This window comes from Sycon ciliatum, chromosome 1 (assembly GCF_964019385.1).
Source record: "Sycon ciliatum chromosome 1, ocSycCili1.1, whole genome shotgun sequence".
Classification (NCBI taxonomy): Eukaryota; Metazoa; Porifera; class Calcarea; order Leucosolenida; family Sycettidae; genus Sycon; species Sycon ciliatum.
This window is the reverse complement of record NC_088643.1, coordinates 5,608,773-5,636,486: the sequence shown is the minus strand read 5'-3', so window position 1 is coordinate 5,636,486 and position 27,714 is coordinate 5,608,773. Positions and strand designations below refer to the sequence as shown.

The 27,714-nt window shown below is 47.5% G+C and overlaps 1 protein-coding gene and 3 non-coding genes across 4 annotated transcripts; all 4 read left to right on the top strand.

Annotated features, from left to right (window-relative positions):
* Positions 1 to 24: 24 nt before the first annotated feature.
* LOC135811252 (nuclear pore complex protein Nup155-like) lies at positions 25 to 27,050 on the top strand. The gene is made up of 33 exons (XM_065324458.1): positions 25 to 316; positions 571 to 708; positions 1,139 to 1,235; positions 2,443 to 2,513; positions 7,223 to 7,303; positions 7,511 to 7,668; positions 8,173 to 8,272; positions 8,736 to 8,901; positions 9,148 to 9,245; positions 9,509 to 9,658; positions 10,751 to 10,851; positions 11,757 to 11,912; positions 12,132 to 12,242; positions 12,571 to 12,624; positions 13,468 to 13,862; positions 15,710 to 15,776; positions 16,540 to 16,658; positions 17,176 to 17,309; positions 17,762 to 17,895; positions 18,383 to 18,442; positions 18,953 to 19,162; positions 20,212 to 20,272; positions 20,542 to 20,677; positions 21,210 to 21,336; positions 21,997 to 22,155; positions 22,797 to 22,900; positions 23,210 to 23,336; positions 23,492 to 23,620; positions 23,830 to 23,950; positions 24,299 to 24,409; positions 25,058 to 25,194; positions 25,715 to 25,818; positions 26,502 to 27,050. Exons 1-33 carry the CDS (start codon positions 187 to 189, stop codon positions 26,635 to 26,637), a joined length of 4,182 nt encoding a protein of 1,393 aa, XP_065180530.1. The 5' UTR covers positions 25 to 186; the 3' UTR covers positions 26,638 to 27,050.
* Positions 9,322 to 9,393, top strand: Trnac-gca (transfer RNA cysteine (anticodon GCA)). The gene has a single exon. It is a non-coding gene; the product is annotated as a tRNA-Cys (tRNA).
* Positions 10,434 to 10,505, top strand: Trnac-gca (transfer RNA cysteine (anticodon GCA)). Its single transcript has one exon. It is a non-coding gene; the product is annotated as a tRNA-Cys (tRNA).
* On the top strand, positions 15,510 to 15,582 carry Trnaa-agc (transfer RNA alanine (anticodon AGC)). The gene has a single exon. It is a non-coding gene; the product is annotated as a tRNA-Ala (tRNA).
* Positions 27,051 to 27,714: the final 664 nt, after the last annotated feature.

Genomic DNA, 27,714 nt, shown 5'->3' with positions numbered 1-27,714 from the left:
GTGACTCTCGATCTCATGCTAGCTCACATTGTTGTTTTGTTTGAGTTCTGTGCTAAACTGTAGTGACAAAAGTTCATTGGACGTCAGGAATTGGGAGGCAGCTATTTCGGCGTTGACCTTTTAGTCGTAGGATGTGAGTAGAGCTGTAGGGATTGGCGACGAATTTATTCGGGGTGACGCGTGGCCATGGCCAGCAGCACATCCAGTACTGCAACGGCTGAATCGCTGGGGAACGCTTCTCAGCATGTGGAGGAGCAACTGGAGGCTGGCCGACGATATTTAGACTTGAGTGACTTGTTGCAGATCACCAGTAACTGTACGTATGATGGAAGATCCTTTGATCCATCATATCCGTGAGAAACAAAGTCTGTGTGTGTATGTTTGTGTGTGTGTGTGCGTGCGCGTGTGCGTGTGTGTGTGTGCGCGCGTGTGTGCGTGTACATGTGTGTGTATGTGTGTGCGTGTACGTGTATGCGTGATGTGTGTATGTGTGTGTGTTGTGTGTGCTGTGTGTGTGTATGTGGTGTGTTTTGTGCGGGTGTGTATGAATGTGTTTATCTCCGTACACAGCCAAAACCAATTTCAGCGGAGCCACCGACAATGACTATCCGGTGGCGTCCAATCCCAACCTTGATCTCGCCTCACTCCCATTCGTGGGCCCTGTGAAGCGTGTTCCATTGCCACAGGAACTGGTTGACCAATTCAATCGTATCCTAACCTTGCATGCGCTCCGCGAGCAGTAGCTCAGTTCCCTATGCCATGGCGTCAGTCCACGTGCTGTGAGGCAATTGTGTTGGCTAGAAGGGATTCCATTTTCCTTTATTCTGGGCATTCTGATTAGCTATTACTACATGTAGTTTAGTGCACACAGCGCACAATTGGGGGGAAATGTGTGCGTGTGTAGTGTGTGTTGTTGGTGGTGCTGATAGGGGTGGGGAACAAAGGTAAATGCTTTTTGGCAGATAAACATTGTTTGCAGATAACAAGCACACGTTGCGACTGATGGAATGGCAATAACCCCTGGGAGAGTGAGCACAATAACGTATGCCCACCTGATGTGGGTCAGCTGTAGCTCGTGTTTCTGTCGGTCTCTTGGGCGAGTGTGCGCTTTCCTTGACCTGATCGTGTTTGAAACAAGACATGCAATGCAGCTGCTTGATGGGCCTCTTCACGGACATTGGCCGTGCTTTCTTGACGATCGACAGCACCATCTTTGTCTGGAACTACAGCGACGGGTGAGTTTCATTGCGCTCTGACTATCTTGCGCCTACTGAGCGTGTAGACGGATGCCCGTCCTAGATAAGCCGCTTTACTTCGCGCGTTCTGCACGCTTATGTATAGCTGCTGCCTGGTGTTTGTATTTCCGCAAAGCTTGTCCCTAGCACTGTACCGTTAATATTAGGAATAGCCACCTCAGGAATGACAACAACTCGTGAATAACAGAGCGGTTCTGCATAACGTAATTGCGTTGGTAAAAAAACGTAGTCGATCTACGGAAAGTCTTACGTACACTGCATGCGGATCTGTGTTCCGCCATACGTAGTTTTCGAATCACGTAGCTGCCCTTGGCAACTCCGAACGCGGCAGTGTACGGCCGGGTCGACCTGGGGAGGGAGTCATAAATTTGTACCCCAATCCACTTACGGAGCACCTACGTTATCAGAGCCCTATTTACGTACTCAACATAGGCAACTTTCCGTAAGTGGAGTGCACCCTCGCGAATTCACGGGGTTTTCCCGCCCACTAACGTAACGTTGCTCAACTTTACGTAGTGTGGAACCTCCCTATTGAGTATTGACACTATGAGCACACCTTGTAACCTCTTGATTGTACACGTTTGACCTCGTGGATATCGACAATTAGCGAATAACAACCCTTTTCTCATGCCCAATGCAGGGTTGTTATTCACACGGTTGACTCCAGTGGCACTTGCGTTTTGTTCTTATGCTAGGCTATCGTTCTCACTCCCCGCTTTCTCTCTCTCTCTCTCTCTCTCTCTCTCCCTCTCTCTCTCTCTCTCTCTCTCTCTCTCTCTCTCTCTCTCTCTCTCTCTCTCTCTCTCTCTCTCTCTCTCTCTCTCTCTCTCTCTCTCTCTCTTTCTCTCTCCCTCTCTCTCTTTCACTTTCTCTCTCTCCCTCTCTTTCACTTTCTCCCCCTCCTCTCTCTCTCTCTCTCTCTCTCTCTCTCTCTCTCTCTCTCTCTCTCTCTCTCTCTCTCTCTCTCTCTCTCTCTCTCTCTCTCTCTCTCTTCTCTCTCTTCTCTCTCTTCTCTCTCTCTCTCTCTCTCTCTCTCTCTCTCTCTCTCTCTCTCTCTCTCTCTCTCTCTCTCTCTCTCTCTCTCTCTCTCTCTCTCTCTCTCTCTCTCTGCCTGTGTTGGTTCATTTATCGTATTGCATCCAGTTCGAATACATGTATTGGTCTTGTCTATTGATTTCTCCTACAGGAGTGACTTGGCGTATTTTGATGGCCTGAGTGAAGTCATCCTGTGTGTGGCATTAGTCAAGCCGAAGCCAGGTAAAGCTATATTTATTTTGCTTCTATCTGTAGAATAAGAAGTTGTTTGATTCTCCACTCACATTCCTTGAATACATGGCAGCAAAAGCCAGTAACTTTATATCTGAAATTACGAAACATCAGCGGTGTGAGGCTACAATGGAGCTACCGTATTTGCCGAAAAAACCCGGCCAATGCTGCACATGATTCGCAGCCGACTACCATGTGCAACGGTCGGATTTTTTGGCGAATATAGTATATGCCTTTTTTGAGTAATTCACTGCGGTTTATGGTACAGAAGAAAGGACCAAGAAACTACAAGTTACGCTATAATGTCCACTAACACCACCAGTTATTAAAAAATATTAAACAATCAGCTCATGCGACTTTGTCTCTCCATCCGAATCCATCACTGCGGTTTGTTCACTTTATGTACGGTAACCCTTTACCTTCTGAGTCCTGACCAAAATTCCCAGGCAGTTCCAAATGCGATATTTCTCACCTCATTTTGAGAATATCTTTGGTTCTAATCAACCAATTTTCACACTCTTGGGCATTCTGGAAAGCTCTCCACGAGCTGCGTACAATGAGCTCAAACTGGACACTACTGAGATCACATATCCAACGCCAGGGTTCTTCAAATACTCCCCACCGCTGGGTATCCGAGAAAATCCTCTCCTCGTCAGCCATTTCTCACTCCTTCATCGTAAACATTTCAAATTTGTTTGCTTGAGTTTCTTTTTATGCTGCCCACGCGCTCAAAACATGCCCAGGTGACTCAGCATGTCAGGAGAGGGAAAATCCCCAGCTCAAGGCCAGTCACTCAGAAAAAAATCGACTTTTGCCGTGGCTGAAATGTCGAGCGCGATATCTTTGAAATGCGGCATCGCAGCTCTGCCGATTGTTGCAATGCAAAGCTAGGCTCTTTGGCTTCTTCCTACATACAGGTGGAATCCTGATAATTCGAATACTGTGTATCACCTTATTTTCGGTGTTGTAAAATTTCGGTAAAAGCCAAACCCCTGACCTTTTGGTGTAAGGATAAATTCGGTATGCATGGCACCAAAAAAACAAACAAACAAAAAAAACGCTCTTGCACTAATATCTCCGCCAAGGCCAAAAGGCTCCACATATGTATACCGGTACATGCTATGTATGTACAATGTACTACCGGTATACCAGTATACAAGTTGATTTTTTTAATTTGACAGTGATTTTCATGATTTTTACATATTTTTGGTATTTCGGAAAATTTAGGTGTAATGTTTGGGTGCGTTTGGTTGGTACGATCTAGAACAGGATCGAACAGCTGGTGCACGTGGAGCACCCTCATGTCAACCAAACGGTACTCCAGAAACAGAGCACATTTTTGTGAAAAATGTGCCAAACTTGGTGCATTTTTCAAAATGCGTATGGGTCACCATGGTCACTTTGTACGGTACAGGTAGACTCCCTCTAATTCGAATACGGTATAATTAGAACATTCCGTGTAATTCGAACTTTTTCGTCGTACCGATCTTCTGCAAGTCACTTCAAGTCAAAATCGAATGCATAATTCGAAGTACGAAAAGTGCGCCGGTTGGATAATTCGAACCCAGTCTTCGTACAGAAGAGCTGTTTACAGTACATTGGCTATGTCCTTTGAACGCTTATTTCGAAGTGAGATTGAGTTGCTATCCTTGTAATTCGAAATTCATTCTTTTCTCCTTCTCTAGCCAAGAGTAGCTCAAAAATCAATCGATGGTCCGCTGCAGGATCGACTATAGCGTTCAAGAAACCCACCTTCTCTCGAAATTTGATTCAAGCCCGTGCGAGGCAAATTGCAAAGGTTTGATTGAAGACGACTTCTTCCAGGTGGCTGACTCTCTTCGCGGATCTCGATGGCCTTTCTTACCGTGCCAGCTCGTGCGCGGAGATGTTGGCGCACAACAACACTATTGTCGTAAATATTGTCTATGCCTTTGCTCCACTTCCGTTCTTCAGAACGACGTGCTGCTGTCCAACGGCCTTTCATGACGCGGATTCGGCAACGCAGTTCTTTTCCGTAGAAATTGTTTCAGGAAAGCTGCAGTGACTGACAACTTCTTCACTAGAAGATGAAGATAATGTCAAAATGATTTTGTGTCGATCCAGTGTTTTGATGATCCGTTGTACGTAGTACATGACCGCGTACCGGTACGACCACCTATGTTTCGCTGATGCAAATAAAAATGTGCAAAAAATATTCAGCATGCGATTTCAAGCATTTTGACATACATAATTATCAGTGCATGGGGCTGCATTTGGATAATTAGAAGATCCGGATAATTCGAAGTTAGGGCCTGGCAATTTGAGGTTCGAATTAAAGGGAGTCTACCTGTACAACGAATCCAACCCAAAAGCGTATGCACGTGATCATTTGGGACCAAAATCGATGTTCCCGCCAGGTTTCACTGTGATAAAGTGAAACTGCTCGGTCTGCTCCGGCCTCGAGGCCGGAGCAAGCAGAACATGTTCTGGCCGACCCAGAACAGGTGCAGTCCCAACCAAATGCACTGTTCTGGTGAATCCTGTTCTAGTTCGTACCAACCAAACGCGCCCTTAAATTAGGTGATCCAGGACCAGTACTGAAGTTACCGAAATTTAAATTACACCGAAATAAAGGTTTTATACAGTAGTACATCATGCGTAGGATACGGTGTTACCATGCCATACTGGCATACATACATTTCAGTAGCCTATGCCTCGTCGTCATCCAGCGCGGCTGCAGCCGCTTGTCCCTCATCGATCTCCTCGTAACGTAACGTAAACATAATCGTACCTTTCCGAAAGTAAGCGGAAAAGCAACCGAACCGATTCCGACTCGCTCTTCATGACAAACACATGTCGCAACGTCGGCGTATGAACTCGGTCCGACAGGTTACCGTACATCATCCCGCGGCGTCCCAAATTAGGGAAGTCGGTGACAAACTGCCCGTTTATCACAAATGTTGGTAGCAGACGTTCGCCGACGTTGGGCCAACAGCGCCGTAACACGCGGTTGAGGACATTCATTTTTGGGTGGAGCGCTGACAACGCCGCCTTTTCTTTGGGTGTAACTGTCTCCAACTCTTGCAGAAAGGGTACCGAGTCTTCCATGAACGATTCGAAAACCACTCTTTGCGACAAGCTGCTGATGGCGACTTGGAGATGATGAAGAAGGACCTCCATTTCAACTATAAATGTGAGTTGGCTGAACTCAAAGTCGCCATCTCCATCTCCTTGACCTTGAACATCTCCTTGGCCTTGAACATCTCCATCTGCCGCTTGAACACGAACAGTGGAAATTTCGTTTCGGGAACGCCTATTTCGTGAGCGTCCTCTAACAAAGAGTTGAGGGTGACGCTGGGACTGGTAGCACAGCGCCGGGCCGGAATCAGGAGGTGCCGACGTCGACCTACGAATCCAAGGAAAGCCTCGTACCAGAGTGAAGAACGCCATTCTTTCTGCTCAAATATTTTTAGAGCTCCCTGGAGCTAACTCTCCTCCATGCGCTCTAAAGCCGACCATTGCTACCCCCGGTAGCCATTACTCACACCAATAACTTCAAACAACGATGGGGTCACGGGTAAAACATTTCCTTCTGACAGCTGTTTCGCCTATCAAAGGCTCGTCAGAGAAGCTGATACTGATATTGTAATTGACATGGCATACTGATTTTATACGGTGTTATTATTATGGGCGCAAGAAAGAAACTAGGCTAGGTGTAACACTGAGAAGTTCCAAGAACCTCAGCCGCCGAGTGACGTGCCGTCGCCGTGGAGCGACGTTAGCCAGTCTCAGCCGCCGTCACCATGTGACGTCAGCCAGCCTGCTGAACCTGCCACCCAGTTGTATCGAAAACGGTCTGGCCGCGCAGTCGCACCCAGGACAATCCTGGATGTGTATGGCCAGAGAGGCCTCATGGACCTGTTCGCTTATGTCACAGTAGCTGAGGTGCCACTGTTATATTGTACATAGAGCTATTGTTGGATACTATGTTTCTGTATTGTTAGCACGCCGTCGTGTGCCATTCATGATTGTTACCTTGTACATAGAGCTATTGTTGGATGTTATGTTCTATATTGTGAACACGCCGTCGTATATGTACGGTATGTTATGTAGGTTGTTAAACTCCTTTATGACGAAGGGGATGTTGTATTATGATGTAATGCATTACGTAGCCATGCAAGAGCATGCGCGAGATACGAATCTCGCAGCTGCCTACTTTCATGCAGGATCCCTTAGATGTCGGGGTTCTTATGATTTGCCTACAATGGCCAAGTGAGAATATAATCCTATCGTAAACAACTAACTTGTTTACCCCGAAACAGATTTCACCTGTATTTAGTTTTTGAGATTCCGTCAAGAATTGATTGAGTGACGAATGTTTTAGTGCATGCATGTCAATCAACCAAATTCGGTAGATTCATGTGCACATAGAAGGTAAAGGGTTAAGGCCATTTGGCTTGAGATTTCTGCTCGAGGAGCTGAACAAGGACTGGGGGCCACTGTGGGGTGCGGGGTGGCTGCCAATGGGTTGGTGCATTCAAGGATAACATTTCAAACTTCAAAGCAATACCTTTCGAATGAGACCAAAAACAGTGCTCTCCGAGAAATGCAAACTACAGCGACTTGCTGTAAGAATGCAGTCAAATTGAAAGTGCGAATGTTTGCACATATACTGATAATTTGATATGTACTCATGTACACTTGTGCACTCTTGGCTGCAGGTCTGTTTCAAGCACACATCAAGTACTTACTGGTGCTGACCACGCCGCAGCAGATTGTGCTGCTTGGCGTCTGCCTAAACGGTACGTATCTCCTCTGTGTGCTCTTGAGTATCTGTGGACTGGACATTCCTCTTCTTGTTCAATGTGTGTAATTCATTGCAGCAGTCTGCTCTCGAGTGTGCACTTGTGAACTAGTGTGTGTGTGTATGTGCGTGTGTGTGTGTGTGTGTGCGCACGCGTGTGTGCGCATGCGTGTGTGTGTGCGTGTGTGTTTGTTTTATACTGTAGAGGCCAATGGGCTGGCGTGCGGTGAGATGCACCTGCAGCCTCAGCCACTCTTTGCCGTCTCCTCGGACAACGTGCAGCACTTGGCTGTTGCCGGTACGCCGTCCGGGCGCATACTTCTCGCCGGCAAGGACGGCTGCCTGTACGAGGTTGTATACCAGGTGAGTGCGCACTGTGCATGGACTCCGCGGCTCTTGCACCATCAGGTACCAACGGGTACTGTATTGTAAGAGTTTGCAAGTGTAATAATCAAACGTTGGCCATGGGAGGTAGAGATGTAGTGGGCTGTGATCTGCTAACACTGCTGGTGCCCTGGAGTATTACGACCGATCACATCTACACGGGTTTATGGTGTGCTTTTCTTGCCCGTGCATTTGCTCGTGGTGTATCACTATGATGCATGCTACTTCGAACGTTTGTGTACTGAAGCCTGCCCCGTTTTCTATAAGACTGTTTGAGATCGCAATGGGCAAGTTTGCGGAGGAAGTGTCTTGGATGTGTGGCTCATTGTCTATTTGTTTTGCCGAGCGGTGACAGTTACGTCCAGGTTCCAGTGGAACTGTATTTGTTGTGAAATCTGTGTACCCTACGTCTTTGCAAGTGAGTACCTTAGGTCGCCCATGATTCACGCTCTTTACTTCTCTCTCATCCTTGTCTCTTTGCAGGCCCAAGACAGCTGGTTTCAGCGCAAGTGTAGGCTTGTCAATCACTCAACGAGTGCACTGTCTTACCTACTGCCTTCTTTCCTGTCATTCAACTCGGAGGGTAGGTTCGGGGGAGCCTGTTCAACAGTGTGTTTAGGATTGCGACTTTCTTGTCCGCCGACTGCCCGAATTACCAGTTTTGTGTTTGCAGTAACAACTAGTCGTGCAAGGTGGAGAGAAAATAAGTCTCCTGCTGACTGATGAAGTTCTTGTGCCTTATAGCATGTGACATTGGACATGCACAGAACTTTGGTCCTGAGCCAGTGTTCTTGACTGCAGCCGTATCAGGCACATAGCTTGTCAGATGCAATATGTTACATAAACAACAAGTAACGCGCCCCACTGCCCCAAGAGCACTCAATGCCCGAACAAGCAGAGCTTTCCAACGTTGTCTGATGATCATGCATAACGTGAAACTCGGAGTGGCAACATAACCTCGTTCTTTCTCACTGCTGTCTGTGCACAATGTGCTACATGTAGTTGTCGTTGTTCTATGATCTTTGCCCTTCTCTTGTCTTCTGCAGATGCTCTGGTTCAGCTGACCGTGGACCCGACACGGAACATTCTCTACAGTCGGTCCGAGAAGGGCACCGTCCGCGTCTTCGACCTCGGCGCAGACGGCAGCGAATGCACCTGCGTGGCGTCAATGCCAGTGGAGCGGATTGTCGAGCTCGCATCCATGTATTCCCGGTATGTGCTGGCACTCATCATCATTCTCTTTCCGTACCCTGTGCCTTTGTTTTGTACACGTGGCATATCCGCAACTGATTTCACGTTTGACACTGCGGATACCGTTCTGAAGTTCTGCGAAGAGTCGACTGTACCTTTAGCAGTGTCCGCATTGCATTCGCAATTTCTTCTCCATGCACCGTTTGGTGTTTGCTGTTGCCAATTTCATTGTTCCCCTGCCCTTTCTGTATTGTTTTCTTCCGATAGGGAGCTGGATAAGAGTATATTCAAACAGCTGGTGCGTATTTCACCTATCGAGTCGTCAGAATCATCCACCTTGCATCTGATGGCAATTTCCTCGTGTGGTGAGCATTGTGCTTTGGACCTTCCTCGTTGTTTCGAAGCTTCTAATCCCTTGTATGTCCCGCTGGGATTGTGCGTGGGCGTATAGCTCAGTGGTAGAGCATTCGACTGCAGATCGAGAGGTCCTTGGTTCAACTCCGAGTGCGCCCTCAATTACCTTTTTTCTTTTTCTTCTTCTTCTTTTTTACATGAGCCATTGTGTTGCGGCCAGTACATTACGGTCCACTTCTACAATATTTTTCTTCTTCTTTTTTTCTTCATCCAGGAGTTCGCTTCTATTTCACCACCACTGAGAATGGTAAAGTTGGCCGGCCGACTTTGCTAAGTCTCGTTCATGTCCGCCTGCCACCGGGCTATGGAGGTTCGATGCTGTCGTCTCGGCCAACCAACGTGCATGCCAGCTGCCACAGAGAAGGTTAGGCCCAATTCATACAGTGCAGTGTTCACACGATAATAATATGGTCCACAACGGCTGCAAGTACGTTTTGTACAATGTGCAACAAGGACCGATGTGCGCGCAGTCTGGGTATGCCGGAGGTTTTGTCTATTTTTCTCCTCAGAATCCACGGAATCCAATTTCGACCATTTCGAAGGGAAGTAGAATTTCTAACTCTCCCGCCGGATTTTACGCACTTGCGTTTGTGTGTTGGATGATGATCACTACTGATTTGCGAAATTTATTGTTAACGTGATCTCTTTTCACGGTTTTGTGGAGTGGGTCGTGAGTACGGAATTCATGACACATTCCAGTGGTTCCTTTACATGCCCGTACTCTGTTCATCCTGGCCTTTCGAGAATTTTCAAGCCTGGGTGCAGAAAGTGTAATCGAACGTATCCAGTGTGTAACAATACAGGTGCACCTGAAACGTTCAAAAGTGCTCCCAATATGAATGGGCTCTGGATTCGAGTGCTCCTTATTAAAACTTGAACTTTTAAGTTGAAGTCCCTTCGTGGCACTGCCCCCCTGTGGCAAGTGTTGGATTTTACTTGCTACAACCGACAAATGTAGCTGATCTGACATTAGCTGCAGATTATAAGGTTCTTGGTTCAACTCCGAGCTTGCACTCATTCATTTTTTCCTTTCCTGGTCTTCTTTACGGCTTTTTTTTGTCCTTTTTGGCTCTCTGGCAATCTGAACCCCAGTACAAATAAAGGATATGAGCATGATAAACTTGACTGTGAGCATGGTAGGGCATATAGCTCAGTGGTAGAGCATTCGACTGCAGATCGAGAGGTCCTTGGTTCAACTCCGAGTGTGCCCTCATTCTTTTTTTTCCTTTCCAGATTTCTCCCCATTCTTCCTTTGGTCTTTGGCTATCTTTCATTTCATCCTTTTGGGCAGTCATCATTGTTGAATTGCTTCTCTCTAAGTCAGATCCAGCAGTCCCGCACGCCCGCATCTCAAGAGCTAAGCCTGTTTATATTTTATGCTGGTATTCCGACTACTGCTTTAACTTCACCCTCGTGATTGTTATTTCATGTCCTTTGTTTGTATATGCATGTGTAGGCTCTTTCCTGTTCTGTTCGCCACTGCGAGAGGACATTGACATGCTGTGGCTGATGGATGCCGACAGCTTTCCGTTTTGCCCGACCCTGGCTGAGATGCAGGTGAGTGAGAAGCAGTCAAGAGGCTGGCTGATGTGTTGCGTCCTCTGTTGTTTATGTGCTGCTATCGAGCCCTCACCTCGTCTGTATTGTGTTTCTTTCCAACTGTTAGGGGATATGCATTGAACTGTGCTGTTATGACGTTTCTTCTTCTCCTAAATGTCCCAGTTCACTTGTGCAGGCGTTTTATTTCTTTTTAAATTGCAAGTTTTTTTTCGCTGAGTTGATGGTTCGATGTGATCCTTGTGTGCTTCGGATAGCAGAGCGTGAGTCGAATACGTGTCAGTTGATTCGCGGGAAAGCGTGAGCTGCACATGGGGAGCAACTGGCTTCTCTACCAACAATGTAGTTTCTAGGTCACATTATGCGGCTAGATGTGTGCTGTGCTTGGTAATCAGTAGGGGTGTGCACGGGTAGTCGGGGTACCCGTGCTACCCCTGAGGACCTCGGGTAGTCAGGTACAGAATAGTACCCGAAAACCCGAAGTCGCAGACGACACCATGTGCAGTGCATGTGTACAAGTTCATGTAAGTCCGCACGTCGACCCAGTGTGTAAGGGAAGGGGTGCAGTGTAGTATTACCATGGAAACATTACTGTCAACCAACCGGCCAAAGTTTGTCATAGAGGCAAATGATGCATGGTGTATGTAAGAAAGTTTCATTTCGAGATCGGCCAAAGTTTCTCACCGGCCAAAAATTGTTGATTTACAGTACCCGATCGGGTACCCGTGCTACCCGTGGAAACCTACCCGAACCCGATACCCGAAGAAAACGCTACCCGACTCAGCACTAGTAATCAGCAGAGGAAAAAGCTAGCTACGAAGTACAAACCTACTCATTTTTCTAAGAGGCTGGTCAATTATTTTGCTGTTTTGACTGAGGGATTGTGCCTTGTGTTGTCCACACAGCATGGTATTGAAGTTTCTGGTCGCACCTGGGCTCTGGAGAGTGTCCCGGATGAGACCAGTGGCCAGCTGCTGGGTGCTGGGCTGCGCAGCGAGCCACCGCTCATTCTCTCGCAACACGTCAAACCTGCACCGACCTTTGTCCTGCTCACCGCACAGGTAAGCTGTGCCGGGATTGCTGTGGTCAACGTCCGGGTGTTCTATCCTGCTTGTTTAGTTGCCATGTATACTCGGATGTCTCGTATCCTTCCGCCTTGGGACCGGGCACTGCTCGTATCTCAGATTTTACTGCACGGATTTAGTTTGCAGACCAGTAGTGGATAGGATGAAATATATTTCTAACTCTTGATCTGTGTGCATGTCCATATTTATGTCCAGGGAACATCTATCGTCACTAAGCTACGGCCTGTTGATCAATTGGAGCAGTTGCTTGTTGATAGTGCTGGCTCTGACACATCTGCCCTGCGCTCGTTCTTCAGACTCTATCAGGTAGGCTTGTAGGTCCCTACTAGTGAGCTACAGCCGTGTTCTCGGGAGAAGAGCTGGTGCTCTGCAACGTATATTATCCGCTAGTTAGCAGTCTGTTAGAATTTGTCCATCTCTGTACTCTGTGCACCACTTCTGTGTGTGTGTCCCTTGAGCGGTCGGCTTTAACAGGCTTTACTGTACATCAAAGAGACCACATCAAGATGATCGTCTCCAAGGCCGGCGATTTTGCATTGTAAATTATTTCTTTCTTCATGCAGCATAGAGATCTGACTCATCTGAGTGCAGAGATGTTTAATGTTATTAATGTCTTGTGTTGTATCTGCTACAGGCTCACGAATCCTGTGCCATGTGTCTGATCTTGATTTGCACAGCCAAACCTCAGGTAAGAATAATTCTCTTGTATTGAATGCCGTATTTTCAGCAATACTGGCCGAGGCGCATTGCAGTTTGCGAGCCTTAAATTTTTTAAGCCGAGTTGAACAAAATCCACGTAAAAGCCATGATATGACGTGGCACTTAGTTCAGACAGAAGGGTATGCAGCAGCATTCGGTCTTGCACAGATTATTTTACATCAGCCACCACACCACTATTGCGCTCTCCGGCCCACCTCGACATGTTGCCACAGCACCCCATCAGCAAAGTGACACTTCCGTTGCTACCCAGTTCCTTCATACAGCTGCTTTTGATCATCCTTATCTCGTCAGTGAAGGTTGACATACGTATAGTTGAATGGCTAATAGACAGTGAAGTTCGTGTGAACCTCACCTTTTTGTACCAAAAGGGGAAGCATAACTGCATGCCTTAGGCACACAGTTTGGAGCTAAGCAAATAAATCGAGTGCGAAATTATATTGTTTAGTACACCCTTCCACTCACTACAGTACCTTTACTTTCTCATTGCTGGCACTATAGTGCGTTTCAAAAGTCCAGACCTCTGGTTTCAAAAAACCGTTTGGCCAGCATCTATACCACATAAAATCCGTGATCACTTTGTGCATAAAATTTTCGAAATTGGGCGTCTGTTATCCGATCGCTTAGAAATTTACATGAGAAAAATTGCGTGAGCTGCCTGAGCAATATTCCGAAGAAATTTCTCAAAAAGCTCAAACCAAATTTGAATTATTCGAAAAAGTCTAGAGGTCTATACTTTTGAAAGGCACTATAGTGAAATATTTATTGAAATGCCTGTTCTGGTTTGATGTTGCGTATGGCTGTGATGTGATAGGTCCGTGCACTCGCCGAGCAAGCCTATCTCCGCTACGGTGGCGAGCCGCACTATCACGTTCCGCCGGCACCGATACCCGGCGGGACAGCCGTGCCATCGCCACTGCATGCGTCTACTCCGCTTAATTTCCGAGGCCCGGCCACCGCTGCGACGACCGCCGGAGCGGCAGCCGCAAGCCCCTGGCTACCGTCCACCATCGGCGGCATGGTGAGTACACCACCGGCCGTGCCTAACCTGGGCCAGTCGCCCGTGATTGGATCCGCTATTCCTGTGCGCGGGGCAGCGGCTGCCTCGGCGCCCGTGTCCAGCGTTCTGGGCCGGCCCGTCTCGGGGCCCGAGGTGGTGTTCAGCAATCGACTGCGTGGCCTGGTTATCTACTTTTCTCGTCTTATCGGGTAAGCTGCTCTACGTACATTTATTTACAGTCGTGCATTAAGTTTTAAAATAAAGTGGACCTCACTTAGTGTACATTCTCTGATAAGACTTTTTTTTGATGCGTGAGTGCTTTCCTTTTCAAACTGATTGAATTGAACAGTGGAGTACTTCGAAGTAGAAAATTAGAGAATAACGGAGGAGCAAAAAGCCCAACCGTCCAGTTCCGTATGTGGTAGATGCCGTAGATCTACTACTGTACTACACATATTCATACATAGCACGAAGAAGTGTAAAAACAGCAGAAAAATGATAAGGAATACAGTCGTCCCTCTCTAATCCGGCACTTGTTTATCCGGAACCCTTGCCAACCGGCGCACTTTCTGACGAAACCGATTTTTTTTGTTCAATTCCTACATCTTAATCCGGCACTTGAATTCCGCCTCCGGCAGTGACTTTTTGAAACGAATCGCTCAAACTGCACGTAGTTTGATTTCATAATCCGGCAGTCGTAAATCGCGTACCGTACAGGTGCACTCCTTGCCAGGCCAGGCTAGGCTTGTCCATGAGACAACGGCAGTCAACCATACTTTCTTATTTTTATTTAGCAAGGAGTAGTGTCCTGCCAATTTTCAGGTGTGTGTGTGTGTGCGTGTGTGTGCAAGAGTACATGTGAACATGTTCTCTGTTTTTTATAGGGCTCAAACGATTAGTCCGATTAACCGGTTGCAGACCGGTTACGAAGAATTAACAGTTAACCGATAAAGATAACGGTTACGCAGTAACTTTTCAGTCAATTTTTCAAGTATCAGGTCGTTGCAAAGTGTGCACTTTCGCGGGCTGTCGCACGCGTACGCAATTTCTGGGCTGTCAACTCGGTCATATCTGGTCTCTTGGTGTGAGAGTATGTATGAATGAGCATGCAAGAGAATGTACATGTGTGCGTTGTACTGAATAGGGTACATTTTTTGAATAAGTATAGTCAAATATACGGTTAAAAAAGAGTCCGCAGGATTGCCGTGGTTTATAGGTTATAACCGGTTAACCGACCGTTACCTTAGCAGTTAACCGTCAGGGGTAAAACCGTGACCGTTTGAGCCCTAGTTTTTTAATACTTTATCACTTTATCACTGTGTATATTCCCGGAGAACAATTGAGAATATAAAGCCGTGCACCAAATACTTGGGTCGACACGGAAAAACCCTGCGTTTTGACATACATGTACATATGAAACATGTATGCAATTGGGTAGGGCCGGGTCAGAGGGCAGGATTTCTTAATCCAGCACCCTCGTTAATCCAGCAGAAAATGCCGTAGCAAAAGGTGCCGGATTAGAGAGGGACGACTGTATCAATAAACTGTTGAACGGTACCTTTCGCATGGAGGAGGAGAGTTAGTTTCTTGTAAAAATGATAAGGCACCCATTTTGATAATCCAGGGGATGGCCCACGCCTGGTACTGCCACTGCATTATAAATCATACGTATTAAATGACTGATAAAAGGTGTGAAGCAAACTAATAACAAAAGTGTAAATGAAAATCGCTGCTAGATCACACGAATGCCTGTACTTTTTGAGACAGCTCCCCGCGCCCCTTTGTGTTTCACTTTTGTACATCAGTTCTCACAAGAAAGCGCTTTTGAAGCTACTTTCCCCAAGAAATAATAAGCAGGGGGACTAGCTCACATGGTAGAGCGCTCGCTTAGCATGCGAGAGGTACCGGGATCGATACCCGGGTTCTCCAGGCAATCTTTTTTTCTCTTTATTTTGCATTTGTTACAGATTGCTGCGGCTCCTCTACTCATGCTGCATGCTCCATTCGCTTTGTGCTGATCGTGTTCTTGTCTTCTTCTTTTTCCTTTCTTTTCCAGGCCGCTCTGGGATAGCCTTCTTGTACATTCGGCTGAGTCGGTACCGGGCACAGCCATTCCCATCAAGGTAAGCTTGTGGCAGCGTATCAGGGTTTTTTTGTCACTCTCCTTGCAGGCATACACCGTGAGGATAGTAGAGTACTGCTCAGTGAAATCCAATCAAGCGGGTGAGTGCCACGCTGGGCGCTGTGTAGCCCTAGACCTGCAGACACCGGGCTGTGAACTAGTGCGAGAGGCGCAAACGTTACTCGAGCGATCGGATTTCATTGAGCAGTACTGAAATGCTGGTATTCATGTTTGCATGATCATGTTGAGCTTGATTCCACTGGTTGGTAAGGGGTCTAGGGGCGTGTGTTTGGTTGCTACGGCCTAGAACACCAGAACAGTACGTTTGGTTGGGACTGCACCTGTTCTGGATTGGCCAGGACATGCTCTGCTTGCTCCGGCATTGAGGCCAGAGCAGTTTTTTTTTTCGCCGTGAAACCTGTTGGGAACATCGATGACTGATCGCTGCATGCACGGTTTCATTTGGCATGCTCTCGTACCGAACGAAGTGATTCGTACACACTTTGATGAATGTTACCAAGTTTGAATCACTTTTTGCAAAAAAAATGTATGTACTCTGTTTCTGGAGGACCATTTGACCGACATGGGGCCGCTCCTTGTGTAGCAACTGTTCAATGTTGTTCCGGATCGTACCGACCAAACATGCCCTAGGTAGGCAAAGAACGAATTCTTGAGGAGCTTCTGTACTTCCAGAGAACTCCCGGTGTGTTTAGTTCACTCTCTGTTCCATCTTCTTCCTTCTTCCTCTTCACTTGTTTCTGCAGTATTGCAGCACTATGGGTATGGATGAAATCAACTGGATGGCACAGCACGTACAGCGTCTGACGGACTTCCTGGACGGAAACGCAATGCTTGCATCGACCTTGAAGATGACAGACTCGAGGTGCGTTGTTGTGAAGATGGGGAAGTTGCTGAGGCCGTGGGGCACATGGTTTTGATCTTTGCACTGTTAGATTGGATCATAGGTTCATAGTCTTTGGTTGGGTTGGAAAGGTGATGATGCAGGTCCGTAGCAGTGGGCCGGGACACGGGAGGGGGGGGGGGGGGGGAGCATCAAGAGGGCTGTCTTTCTCCTGCAGTTACTAATTGGCTTTGTGTCACCTTCACATTCCTAATGGTTATTGTTGTTTCAAATCTTTATTCTCACGATAGCCAGTGGCCAATAAGAGATACTAGTGTAATTTGTTGTTGTTGTTGTTGTTGTTGTTGTTGTTGTTGTTGTTGTTGTTGTTGTTGTTGCTGCTGCTGCTGCTGCTGCTGCTGCTGCTGCTGCTGCTGCTGTTGTTGTTGTTGTTGTTGTTGTTGTTGTTGTTGTTGTTGTTGTTGTTGTTGCTGTTGTTGTTGCTGTTGTTGTTGCTGTCACTGGCATCATCATCGTTGCCGTTGCTGCTGGCCAATAGCATTTCCAGTCATGGCACACCCACTGATCATAACGTGCACCAGAAGATGCTGCGATTCATGCGCCCGGGTACCACTGCGGTGGCCAGCACGGGTTCTCCTGCCGCCCAGCAGCAGTTGCAGCAGAAACAGCAAGGTACTGGTTTGGCCCTGTATGCCTTTGACTCCACAGCTATACTTGCATACACTCAGAGAGCGCGAGCATGTGTTGTTGCTCCCGGCATTCTTGCCATGTTGGGCCAGCACCAGTTCAGCTCTCTGTTGCTTATTGGCTGTTAGATGGCCTTCCCAGGGTCTTGCACATTAGCTGGGCGCTATTGTCATGAACACGGTACAATGCACGCTTGTGAAAAGCCCATGAAGTCATTAGGTGCGTTCACGTTACCCGCCGAACTTAAGCATACGTAAAGGTTTTCTTTGATGATGCCAAATCGCGCACGTAATCAACTGTGCAGTACTGTTAAGTACTTGTCACTTTGACTTATCACACCGTTGACTTATAGCCATGCTGGTGACCTGGGAAATGATCAAGGACTACCTACATGTATGTTGAATGGCTCGTGTTATGTTTGTTTTCCACATGAATAGCGGAAGCCACGGCAGCTGAGCAGAATGCCCTCCGCGACCTCAGTACATTGTTTCACCGTACGACGGAGGTCCTGTGTCTGTGGAGGATTCTATGTGAGAATGACATCTCGTCCATCGCCGCTGGTCTCTCACTGGTAAGTGTTCAGCATTGGTGAGGTTCTCCTGCCTAGATCCAGATAAATTTTGTTTTGCTTTGTTCCTCAATATTCTCAGAGTACTCAGTACTCGGAGTTGCCTGTTGGGGTAACATGGGTGCTGCTGACAAGATTCTCTCACACGCGCACACACAGACGCACGCACATACACACACACACACAATACAATACAATACAATAATGCCCATTCGAAGATGATGGCTGGTCCTGAAAGGACCGCCATTGTTTCAGTCACGCGGAACAGAACTTCGAGTGGCGAGTGAGGTCCTGGCGACGGCGAAAATCTCGGGCGCAGTGGCACCTGAAATCCCGAGACACAGGTTTAGGCGGCTGGATGGTGTTGCAGGCCAGTCTCCACGCACGACGGTCCTCGGCTAGGACACACACACACACACTCATCACCACAACCGTACTGTGATAATATACGCCCATGTGTTCACGCTGGTCATCTCTTCGCCGTGCACAGAACCACCAAGATCTGCTCAAACAGATGAAGTTCTCTCATCTCATCGTGCAAGGACAAGCGGTCAGTGCTACGCGTTTGTTTGTTTTCATTTTACTTCTCCAGGTGCATGGGCATTTCTGTCTTCGCGTCTAACCATGCGGCTAGACTCTCAATGAAAGATGAAGAATATAAGTAAAAGAAAGCATGCTATATGACGAAAATGATGTGAACACGCACTGATGATATTATTATGATGGGTGATGAAATAGGTTTGAGGATACGTGAAGAAAAATCGCACGCTGGTGTGGGAGACAAACATTCTCTAGGCAAACTATTGACCTCTCTGTCACAGTTGCTAGCCGTGGAGTAACTCTGCGGATTGTGCTGCAAGCAAATACTATTCAGACTGCAAGGCATGCGCTGGCCCGCACTGCTGTCATCACCGCATTCACTTCACAAACTCCACTGTCCAGTCTAGGCACACTGTTTGCGACAGCCGTACTTTGTTTGGGCTCTCATTCGGGGCACCAGGAGTCGGAGTGTTATATTGTCTTTTGTTGGTTTGTTTGCTTGGCTCTCTCCCCCTTGCAGATATGCTCAGCCTTGATTGCTCAGCTCACCAAGCGCTTCCTGTCCGATCATGCGGCGTCGGAAGCGATGAGTGCCCGTCTGCGTCAGCTGTGTCCCTCTCTGTACAGTGCCGACGATGCCATCATCACGCAGGCTGCGGAAGCTCTGGCAGTGGCGAAGACCAAGTCTGATAAGGAGGAGAGGCAGCGACTCTTAGAAGACTCCCTTAAGGTTAGCGGACGGCTTTGCTACTCTGTGTTATTCTCCACCTAAAGAGGGGGCCGGGCATTGGTTGTGAGAGTTACCACCTCACACTCGCTGTTTGGAGCTGCATCTGCCACCCTGGTATCACAGGCATGGTGGTGGCCTGGCACATGCGAAACTTCCTAAGCTGGTTGTGTTTCTCAATACAATTGTATAGCCGATGGTTATTCTCCACCTAGAGACCACTTGTTGTCGGTCCATGTATTGAGTAATTCCATCTGGGCAGTAGGGTACAATAGCATTCAACTACAGTATGTATGGAGGACGAGCCATAATACTGATCGTAGATACTAACCTTAACACAAGCGCTAAGTGTGGACCATAACAAGTAGTAAGACATGCATACCAAGAAAAACTGTACAGTTGTCTTGTCGGCGAAGAAATCCGACCTCTACTTTTTGAAGGTCCGCACGCGCGTACCGGTATGTGTGTGCGTGATGCATGCACACACACACACACACACACACACACACACACACACACACACACACACACACACACACACACACACACACACCTCAGACCTCAGACCTGCCCATCGCGGAAGCGATGATAGCGAACAGCTATGTTAGACATAGCAACTTGTGCTGGGATTACACCATTCAACAGCTTGCAAGGCTGATGAATTGACCGCCACTATTTTTATCCTGGTATCCACCACACAGCTGATTGAAGTGACTTTTTCTGGCCAGTGAATCCCTATTTTTCATTTTTCCATTTTTTTCTTTTTTCTTTTTTTTCTACACACACACCACACCACATACTCCGGCATACACTGGCTGTTGGTAACCACCCAGGAGCACACACACACACACACACACACACACACACACACACACACACACACACACACACACACACACACACACACACACACACACACACACACACACACACACATGGGCACAGTACATGAAGCACATGTGGGGCCATCCGTAAAGTCGAAAGTTATAAGTCCTGGCTACAATACTATTACTTGTATCGTCATCTGGTATGTTTTGTTTCCCGTTGTCCAGTTGTACAGCAAGGTGACCCATCACTTACCTCTGTCAGTCGTCTGTAGCCAATACACGGAAGGTATGTTTGTGGGCACACGCGAGATGTTTCACTTCCCCTGTTGTTTTTTAAAGTATGTACTGAATTTCCATATTTGAAGGATGTGGTGCTGAGGTTGCTAAATTTAGACCGCGCTGCATTGTGTGAACCTTTGGCAGGGTGCTGTAGACATCCTGATCCTTTCCCTGCATTCTATACTTTAGTTCATGAGCAGATTTTCTTGTCTTCAATAGAACCGGGGAAGGTCAAACTGCTGTTCCCCTTTTCTCTGTTACCTTCCCCATGTTTAGCACATTTTTTCTCCGGCCTGGTTGACCTATGCCTGGCTTGTGCCAAGAAGCGTGATCCACAGTCGCTGGCACTGCATCACTTCAGACAGCAGCAGCCCTGGGATGACACGGCCGGTATTGCCGCCTACAACGCAAGGTATTGTACACACGCGCGCGCGCGTGCACCCACCCACTCGCCCGTGCACACATACACACATAGCCTCGTGCACACACACACGTACACATGCACGCATAAGCAAACCAACAATGCATTCTCTCTTCTCTTACTCAGTCTCAGCAACCCTCTTTTTTCTAATACTAGCAGCAGTCAGCTTTATTATTCCAAATTCCGGTGCCTAAATTCTAAGTCGGTTATTCAAGTTGCTGGTGCAGATAGCAAGTCAAGCAGATTTCATACGGTCATTTGTCGAAGGTTTTTGTTTCTGCCAAGTACTTCAGAAGTACTTTTCGTAGAAATCATTCTGTATATATATTGTAATACTATGTACTGTAAGTTGACAAATTTTCAGCCCATTCAAATTTCGGCCTCCCAGGGCTAAAACACATTTCAGCTGCAACAAATGTTCAGCCTGTACTGCTGCTGCTTGTATACACTGTCACACTGAACGTTGCGAAACAAAATTTGCTTGTGCTTGATGTGATTGATTGTGTACCTCAACATTGTACAGGCGTGAGTGCTACGACAGTGCAGTGAAGTGCCTAGATGACCTGTACAATCGCACTCAGACTGCCACCGTACCGACAGGCTCATCGCCGCTCAAGGTCGCCGACACGGCCATCCGCACCGCTGTTCAGGTACTTACACGCCACACCGCATGTCTTTACACCACCTGTATGTATACTGTAAAAGCAGAAGTTTTCGGTGGTGTTTTATTTTTCGGTAACTTCGGTGCCGAACTTTTACCAAAAATTCCAGTATAGTACAATTAAAATACCTGGAAAACAGGTTTACCGAAAATTTCCCTCCACCGAACCGCCGATTTTTGAGAATACCGAAAATATTACACCACCGAAAATTTCTGCTGTTACAGTACTCAATAGCGGTGTCAATACTGATGCCACCGTACTGGCCGATGAGATGAAGTTATCAGCACCTTGCCGGAGAGTAAGCTGTATTTTTCTTTTCGCTTAGTTGCCAGTTGTACCACTTGTCACACAGTGAAAACTCACCGGTCTCATGGATTAAATCTCCAACCAGCAGGGAAATTCGTCTCTTGCCTATTATAAAGAGTAGATAATTATCTTCTCCGTAATCACATGCAATGCATGCTCAGTTATTGCTCAGTTATTGCTCAGTTATTGTATGCTTTACAGTGACAGTCGCTTCATCACGGCGTTCTGAGCCATGGCTGATGCTGTTAAACAGAGGTTGAAGTTGGGGTACTATCTTCATGGCATTGTTTAACTGTGCTCTGTGCCGTGTATGTGCTGTGTGCGTCTTGCCTTGTGCTGCAGCACTATGAGGAAACGTTGAGCCGAGTGCTGGCATCAAGTGACGAGCTGATGCACATCCTGACGTACGACTGGCTGATCAAGACCGGACAATCGGCTCAGCTGCTGCAGGTCACCTCGCCGTATCTCGACACCTATCTTACGCAGGCAGCGGAGAAAGAGGTGCGTACTGCCTGTGTGATTTGCTTGCTGTACTGCCCTGGCCAGCCTTTCAGTGCAGTGCATGTCACTCTTGACTGTGCTTGCATATGCATACTACTAGTACAATCATGTATATTCTCCTCCTTGGCTTGGACCAGCTCTTTTCCGTTAAAAGGGGTAAAGTTATGTTGGAACTTGGAAGTCGAAAATTAATGTCAAATAACCACTTCTGGATCTATGCCGCCCGTAGCGAAGTACGTGATGTGGTGATCAGTCCCCTCGTGTCACACGCACGTGTGGATTTTTCTGTACCTGGAGTGGGTCCCTGACAAGGACTCGAAGGAGGGACCAATCCAGTCACTACTGGCAGATGTGTCACTATGCTGCAAAGGAAAACCACCCAAATGCGTAAATCCGTACAAAAACTCTAGCCAAAGTGGATCCAAGTGTGAATTGTCTTGCCTCCGAGCTGGCTGTGACGTAGCACTTTCAAGACCTATTCAGGATTCCGCTATGAGTTAGGGCTGCCTCTCCACGATGATCTCGTTCTGTATGACTGCGCTGGCTTGCGACTTTCCACATTCTGGTCTTGTTTGTTTTGGTACATGTACTGCCATGTCATGGATTTGTGTGTGTTCTCTCCCGGTGTTTTCTGTTCTCAGCCCGCTGATGCCGCGCTCGGTCTGCTGTGGAAGTATTACGAGCGCACACAGAACTTTGCTGCCGCAGCACAGGTGCTAGGCCAGCTTGCCGAAAGACGCCCCGGGTATGTCCTATCCAAGAACGCAGTGTTGAATGCCGCCGTACACTGATTCTCTGACTAGAGATGTTGCACATCTATTGCATGACCATACACAGCCATGTTGGTTCATGTTGGTTCCAACTTCCCACTCCACTCAACCCCTGCAGCTATGAGTCGGGTGATGTCGGCCATGTTGGTTCCACTGTCCGCATGCCATGATCACTTTCCACACCAGTTGAGTCACATGGCACAGCTGTGAAACCACTGTATTGCTGTTCGTCCTGCTCTCTGTATCGACTTTTTTTCTCTGCCTGCATCTTTTTCTCTGCTCAGCTCCCAGACTCTGCAGCAACGTGTTGAGTACTTATCGCGTGCAGTAATGTGTGCAAAGAGTTGTAATCTGTTGACAACGACAACTCCATCCGGCCAGACCTTACACGATCTCGAAGAGAAGCTGGAGGTGAGGCACTTCGGAACAGGATATTAAATTGCATTTGTTTGTGTTTGATTTCGTGAAGTAATGAGCACTCCTTCTCTAGCTTTTATGTGCTGCTAGCTTTTAGCTGACTGCTCGCATCCAGTAATGCTCTCTCCTCATTGCTCTGTATGTTGCAGGTTGCCAGGATACAGCTTCAAGTCCAGTCGGCCTTGGTGCTGCTCCGGCCTTCACTGAATGGTGACAAAGCAGTGAAGGCTGAAAAAGCATTGGACGAACTCAACAGAGAGCTGATGGACATTAGCAAGGTAACCCCATCTTGCTGTTTTCTTGTTTTGTTCTTGTGTTGCCTTCTTAGTGTCCTAGGTGTGTCGTACTGTTGCTGTGGTCCTGTTTCTGCCAGAAGTCCTGTTAATATTTCATAGTTTTGACGTTTGTTTAGGCTACTGTCAAGTGCGGGCTTTCATCGCAGGTTTTGTGTTGTGTGCGTGTTGTACGTTCTATTGTGTGTGCTCAGCTGTACGGTGACTACGCCGATCAGTTTGATCTGTCCGAGTGCAAGCTGGCCATTGTGCATTGCGCCGGCCACCACGATCCAGCGCTGGTCGAGGCGCTCTGGCGAGAAATCGTCGACCAAGGTGAGTGGATGTGCACGTAGCGCTGTGGCTAGTATAATACTCTCCCTGCCATTTCAGCAGGCATGTGTTTCTCCAGGTGGCCCATGCTAAGTACCAAGAGGAGAGATACTTGTAGTGATGGCACAGTTTCACAGGCATTCTCTGTTCAGTGTGGGGACTGTCCATGTCTCCTGTTGCGCACTCTCCCTGACTGGTTTCTTTTTTCATTATTGTGCTCACAAATACAGTGAGTTTTTCACTATTTATAATATAATACGAATACTGCAGTCCATGCGTTGTTTTTCTGTTGTTTACGTATGCAGCACTAGTACAAGTAACTTGTGTGCCTCCATTTTCCTTTGTTTTCAGAACTGGAGCAATCTGCGTCAGCGTCTGCAGATGCCCGTGCCCAGTCGCTGTCTAACAAGCTTGTTTCCCTTGGCCAGCTCTACTGTCAGTCACAGCGCTACTTCCCAGTCGGTAAGCAGCCACCGTGCGGTGTGGTGTATGCTTGTGCTGGCTGCACACTTGTGATGGCCTGGGCAATTGAAGTCGATTTCAAGTAGGCTTTCATAGTTCTTGCAAAAGTGCCTTTCATTGTAGCTACATGTCCATGGTACTTCTATGTGTAAGTGTTGCTTGGAGTTCTTTGCCTAACTCGATTTAGCAGGGCGTATCATTGCCATACTGAAAAAGAAGCATGCGTATGTCGACTGGTATTGCTACATGAGTTTAACGTTTACACAGCACGAAGAGAGGGAGTTTCCACACAGAGTTTCACTTGCTCACAATGATCTGGGTGCTTGTTGATCCAACCGGTGGTTACAACTAACCTTCCTCTCTCCCTCTACTTTGTTAGCAAGCTTTGCTGCTGGGCCTAGAGCACTCTTTGGGAGGTAGAGCATTCTGCTTGCATATGTGAGTTTCAAGTTCTGAATGTTGCGAGTGAGTGCAGTACTTTAGTTAGAAGTTCCGAACTTTGAGAGCGAGCAAAGTACGATATTTTTGCTTGTTTTATACAAGTGCGCACGGGGAAGTTTCCTGCCTTCATATCGCTGGTGATGTGTAGCCGTGTCTAGCTCATATTCTGCCTTTTTTTAAATCTCTGCCTGCGTGTCTTGTGTGTAGCGTTCCTGGTGCGTCACCTGGAGGAGCTGACAGCTCGCCTGCGCCTACCCCTCGGCTGGGTAGCCACTGCTTTCCAGCAGGTTGGCATCACCGCCAGTGTACTGCTGAATGTCTACGAGAGACTGTTCAAGGCCAAGGTACAGATAGCTGCTGTTCTCTACTAGTGGTGTACGAATTAGCATGTATATGTACAGTCCTGCTCAATGAAATCCAGTCGCGCCACTCAAGTTTGCGCCTTGCACCATTTCGCAGCCCAGTGTTCGCAGGTCTACAGCTGCGCAACGCCCGGCGCGTACTTGAAGGACGCGACTGGATCTCATTGAGAGAAACTGTACGGGGACTTTGACATTGTTGTTAGCTCCTCTTTTGGGACCTTTGGTTTGAAGCATGCTCTCGAATTGCTGCTGAAGTAAGTTCCTTGTGATTGGCTGACTAGCTCAACAAGCATGTGTTCATTTTACTTTGGTTGTCAGGTGTGCTGATGATGTCGATTTCTAGCATTATCTCTTGTCTCTGATCTGGGTGTGTGCATTGTGTGTGTATGTGTGTGTGTGTGTGTGTGTGCGTGTGCGTGTGTGTGTGCGTGCGTGTGCGTGCGTGTGTGTGTGTGCGTGTGTGTGTGTGCGTGTGTGTGCGTGTGTGTGTGATCCTATGCAGGACCCATGCTGGCAGTCAGCGGGCAGACCTCTACATGTACTCAATGCTATTCACATGCTGCTGGCCTCACCGCACCTCTTTGCCAATCTCCTACCTACTGAGAGGTATGTGTAACTGCTTCACAGTTCTTAGGATTAACGAGAGTAGAGAGGTATGTGGGATTATGTTAAGTACAGTACTGCGCTGTGTGGAAGAACAGTTGAGCTAGCATGTGCATACAGTTATACCGTACCTGGTTCAATTGTAGCCTGTTTGTTCTTCGGTGCCCGGCAGAACTGTAATGTGAACAGTGCGCAGTATGCACCCGCTGTGACCAGAACTCTTTGCAATCAATGTCATGTTGCGACAACTTGTGCAAATCTACAAAATTATTAACGACTCTTGAAAAAAATGTACAGCTTTGCTGCAAAGACGATCCTGGTCGCACGTTGCATCATGAAAGTAACATTAGCCAAGCCACGTTCGACTTCTGCGATCAGCCAGCTGCAGTGGTTGGGTATGCTGCACAGATGTGCGGATTGGGGTTTTCCCAGTTTGCGGCTGTCGCATCGGAAAAATTCTGGTGTGAATCCCGCTTTATACACGTTCAAAGAATGATTAAAGACCACTGTTGAGCTCTTCTAGGGCATATGGTAGTTGCTCCGAGTGTGTACCAAAGGTTCTTGATCAAAGACATGGGCTAGCTCTCACCTTGACTGTGTGTGTGTGTGTGTATGTGCACTTGCACTTTCACGTGTGTGTGGATGTGTGTGTGTCTGTATGGAATGCGTACATGTTGCATGTATAGGGCGTCATTGCGCTTGAACTGCCTGCAAACAGTGACCGGCTATCTAGTGGAGCTTCAGTCTATGATCAGTCAGGACAGTGAGCTGGCTCGCACAGTCGCTGACTTCAAAAAGCTGCAGGCCAAGTTCCAGGCTTGATTCTCCCTCCCCCGCTGTTTGTGTATGCGTGCGCGTGTGTGTGTGTGCGTGTGTGCGTGTGTGTGCCTGTGATTTTTGCGGTCTGACCTAGCGGCGTTTTTTATTTTCCTTAAGCTTTCTGTACCATGGCGTATCTGTTACGCTTCGTGTGCACTACTACATTCACGCGATCTGTTTCAGGACTACATCAGGTCTCTGATGCTAGCCTTCCTTTGCGCTTATCTCCTGTCCACCTTATTATTAGCTGCTCGGCTACAGTGCGTTGGTTGTCTGTTGACTATGACTGTGTTTGTCCAGTTTTATCATGTTCTCTAAGATTCTCTACGCTTTCTAGTCCAGTGTCTTTTGATCTTCCCGTCAGTTCTTGTCCGTAAGTCCGAGTATGTGTGGAAGTGTTGAAGTACGTACTAGTATGGGGCTCTGTTTTCTGTGTGTGTGTGCGTGCGTGTGTGCATGTGCGTGGGGTAGGTGTGAGGTATGTGTGGCCAATGGCATGTCAAGGTGAGAGCTTGCTGGGAGAATCAGGCAATGCATCTAAACTGCATGATACTATGCATACTGTAGGCTACGGGACTGACTGAACCTACACAGACCACGTATGTCCACAGTAAGTTACATTGAAACCTGTCTAAGACGACAGCTCAAGGGACCTCACAAACGTGGTCCCCGTGTACAGGTGGTCTCCTTATCCAGGGTCATTTGACTGGAAATAACATCCATTGATCCTGGTTGTGGTGATCTCTAGGACAGGTGGTCGCCTTGACAGGTTTTACTGGACCTGTGGAAAGGTATTCGCTACAATAATAGCATATGTGCATTGCATGCATTTTTTGGCTTTCTCATGGAGAAATTATTGGAATTTGGGCGTGTTTTTGGTCATCATTGGGTGTGTTCTATTAAACGTTGGGCACCAAACTCCTTCCCCGGAACTGCAGATTTCAGCCACATGCCAACATACAATACCGACAGAGGTCAAATTACTGGTACAGTTGAACATCGATTATCCGACCACCTCTGGGCAGACAACTGTCAGGCGGTGTTCAGATAAGGCAAATGTTCCGGATAAGAAAAAACTGT

Bases quoted from the DNA above. Each gene is read 5' to 3' on its own strand.
- LOC135811252 (XM_065324458.1), top strand. From the start codon at position 187: ATGGCCAGCAGCACATCCAGTACTGCAACGGCTGAATCGCTGGGGAAC. The intron at 2,514-7,222 runs GTAAAGCTATAT...TCTTGGCTGCAG, and splicing joins ATTAGTCAAGCCGAAGCCAG to GTCTGTTTCAAGCACACATC. The intron at 25,819-26,501 runs GTATGTGTAACT...TTGCATGTATAG, and splicing joins AATCTCCTACCTACTGAGAG to GGCGTCATTGCGCTTGAACT.